The sequence below is a fragment of the Triticum aestivum genome, chromosome 7B (assembly GCF_018294505.1).
Source record: "Triticum aestivum cultivar Chinese Spring chromosome 7B, IWGSC CS RefSeq v2.1, whole genome shotgun sequence".
NCBI lineage: Eukaryota > Viridiplantae > Streptophyta > Magnoliopsida > Poales > Poaceae > Triticum > Triticum aestivum.
Genome location: NC_057813.1, coordinates 16,280,520 through 16,283,526, shown reverse-complemented (window position 1 = coordinate 16,283,526; position 3,007 = coordinate 16,280,520). Strand labels below are relative to the sequence as shown.

The window sequence follows — 3,007 nt, the reverse complement described above, 5'->3', positions numbered from 1 at the left end:
ATACCGTCTACTGCTATGTCAAGTGTCTCCTGGACGAGGATCAAGGTTTCTGGAGCGAGGAAATGGTTCGAGCTTTCTTCCAGGACGAGATTGCCAATGAGATTTTGTTGCTTCTAGTTGGCGGACATGGCAAGGAAGATTATGTGAGATGGCCTCATACCAGATTTGGCAAGTACTCGGTTCGCTCAGCTTATGACTTAGCTCGAACTGCTCGGTTCCAAAGGGTGCATAGTGCTTCTGGGCGAGGAATGTTGTCTGATGGTGGGCAGCTGAGAAGAGCTGGAAATCCATTTGGTCTATCAAAGCCCCAAACAAGATGAAAGTGGTTCTATGGAGACTTGCTCACGACCGCCTCCTGTCCGGTGTCCAACTCCAACGCCGCCATGTTCCGACATCCGACCTGTGCTGTTTCTGTGGCAGAACGGAAGGTATCGAGCACTCGCTCTTGTTCTATCACTTTTCTTATGAGGTCTGGTCGCACGTGAAGCAATCCTTTGACATTAAGTTATGGCTGTCTAATTTTTCTTCGCCAAGATAGTGGCTCTTCGATTTTCTTTCACATTCTTCTGACCTGATGGCTACGGTCATGGTTGTGACTCTTTGGCACATCCGGGAGCGCGCGGAATTCTGCATGAAACAATGAAGATGAGCCGCGCCCTGTTCGTACTGCTTTCACGATTAAAGCTTATGTGGATCTGATTGTTCGGCATCTATACAAACCGGATCCTGCGCATAGGCGTGAGAGCATTGCTTCAAGCACTGCCTGGTCTCCACCGCCACCAGGTTCCCTTTTATTCATGTTTGATGTTGCGATCTTCTCCGAGCTAGGGAAGGTTGGTGCAGGGGTGGTTGCTCTAAATTCTGATGGCCAATGTGTTGTTGCCTGCCGAGAAGCGACCAATGGAAGGCCTGCACCTGAGTTGGTTGAGGCCTTGGCTCTTCGGTGAGTTGTTTATCTTGCACGCGAGGAAGGATGCGACTCGGTGATCTTCGACTCCGACTGTCTATGCCTAGTGCAGAGGGTCAATTCTTCTGTCCGTGTGAGTTCGCTGGTGGGCTTAGTGGTGTTGGACATCAAATATGGCGCGTCGACCATCTCTTCTGTGTTGTTCAAGCATACTCGTCGGCAATCTAATGTTTTAGCTCATTATCCAGCTAAGTCTTGAATGGACTCTAATGGTCTTTGTGTTTTTCATTCTACCCCAGTTTGCATCCGGGATACTCTATGTAACTATGTTGCTTGATTAATAAAGTGCTGACATTTTCTAAAAAAAACCACCAAAAAATACGGGCAAATATGCATTTTGATCTACTAGCCTCGAAATGCCAGAAAAGAAAAGGGAAGCTCGTTCACCGGTGTGCCAAAACGGAACTCATCCACCAGTCCACGGCATCGCTCATGGAGCGCACGGATCGCGATCCGCGTGACGCCACAAACCCGAATCGCCACCCTCCATTTGGCCTCGATCCAACGGCGCAGATTCCACCCTCCCCCGCCCAGCCCGCCTGGCCGAAATCCGGAGCTCCAAATTATCGCGCGCGACGGCGCGAAGCACCAAACCCATCCTCGATCCCCTTTAAAATCCGCCTCCATTCTCCCAACCCACCACAGCCAACTGAAATCCCAATCTCCAAACGCCACAGCGCAGCAGCAGCCAGATCCCCAGCCCCTCCATCCCAATGGCCCGCACGAAGCAGACGGCCCGCAAGTCCACCGGCGGCAAGGCGCCGAGGAAGCAGCTGGCCACCAAGGCTGCTCGCAAGTCGGCCCCGGCCACCGGCGGCGTGAAGAAGCCCCACCGCTTCCGCCCCGGCACCGTCGCCCTCCGCGAAATCCGCAAGTACCAGAAGAGCACGGAGCTGCTCATCCGCAAGCTCCCCTTCCAGCGCCTCGTCCGGGAGATCGCCCAGGACTTCAAGACCGACCTCCGCTTCCAGTCCTCCGCCGTCTCCGCCCTGCAGGAGGCCGCCGAGGCGTACCTCGTCGGGCTCTTCGAGGACACCAACCTGTGCGCCATCCACGCCAAGCGCGTCACCATCATGCCCAAGGACATCCAGCTCGCCCGCCGCATCCGTGGGGAGAGGGCCTAGGTCTTGGTTCGCCGGCAGTACCGGGTAGTAGCTGTTCTTGTCCTGTGATCCGGGTGTGTGTCTGGTGCTTCTGTTTGTTGGTGTTGATATGATGTATCGTGATGCTTGACTGAAATTGCAATGGAAAAGTTCAGTTATCATGCTAATTCTGTCCCCCAGTGTCACTGTTTGATTATAAATTGCTCCCTGATTCTGCAATGTTCTGCAGGCGTTTGGTGAATTTATTTGGCCTTTCGGCTCTGTTTGATGTGATTCTGAACTTGGCTGGGTTGGTTGATGTGGTTTACCTGAAGCTGAATCCTGCATCACATCAACAAGTCCCCACTTCACCTTCAGCTAGTTGGAATTTTGCAATGGATGTGTACTTTATCTCCAGTTTTGATATCTTGTTTTTGTTTTTGGTATTTTTTTACAACATTTCTCAGATCTTGCTGATCAAGTTCTGTCATTGGATGTTATGTTTGCTGAACGATATCCTTCTGGTGATGATTCCCGTGCTGAGTTTTTTCTGGATGTGATTGTTCATGTCTTCATGATGATACTTGTGGATCGTATGATTGGTCTGCTGTCAAGTGTAGCTAGGAGATGAGGCGAGGGCGACCACCGGAGGCGCCGACGGGATCTCCTTCGGATCCCGCTGTTTTGCCGCCGCCACTGCGGATCGCCCCGGCCTCGGCACCCTCCTCGGCTCAGCCCGATCCCATCCAGCGGGATTAGATCGTGGCTGGGTGTGAGGCGAACGTGCGTGCGGAGTGGGGGTTGCGCTGGGCTGTGTGTTTCCGAGATGGCCATGGGGATTGGATCGCCGGACGTCTGCACCATTCGCCGGCATCTCGATGGACGACGCTGCTGGATCTGGACAACGACGTCCGCGCCGGCGATTATGTGACGATAGGCGACCAAGTGAGGGTTGGTT

The 3,007-nt window shown here is 53.1% G+C and overlaps 1 protein-coding gene across 1 annotated transcript; it reads left to right on the top strand.

Moving 5' to 3' along the window:
* Positions 1-1,595: 1,595 nt before the first annotated feature.
* On the top strand, positions 1,596-2,237 carry LOC123160574 (histone H3.2). The gene has a single exon (XM_044578378.1). The coding sequence runs from the start codon at positions 1,681-1,683 to the stop codon at positions 2,089-2,091; it is 411 nt and encodes a 136-aa protein (XP_044434313.1). The 5' UTR covers positions 1,596-1,680; the 3' UTR covers positions 2,092-2,237.
* Positions 2,238-3,007: the final 770 nt, after the last annotated feature.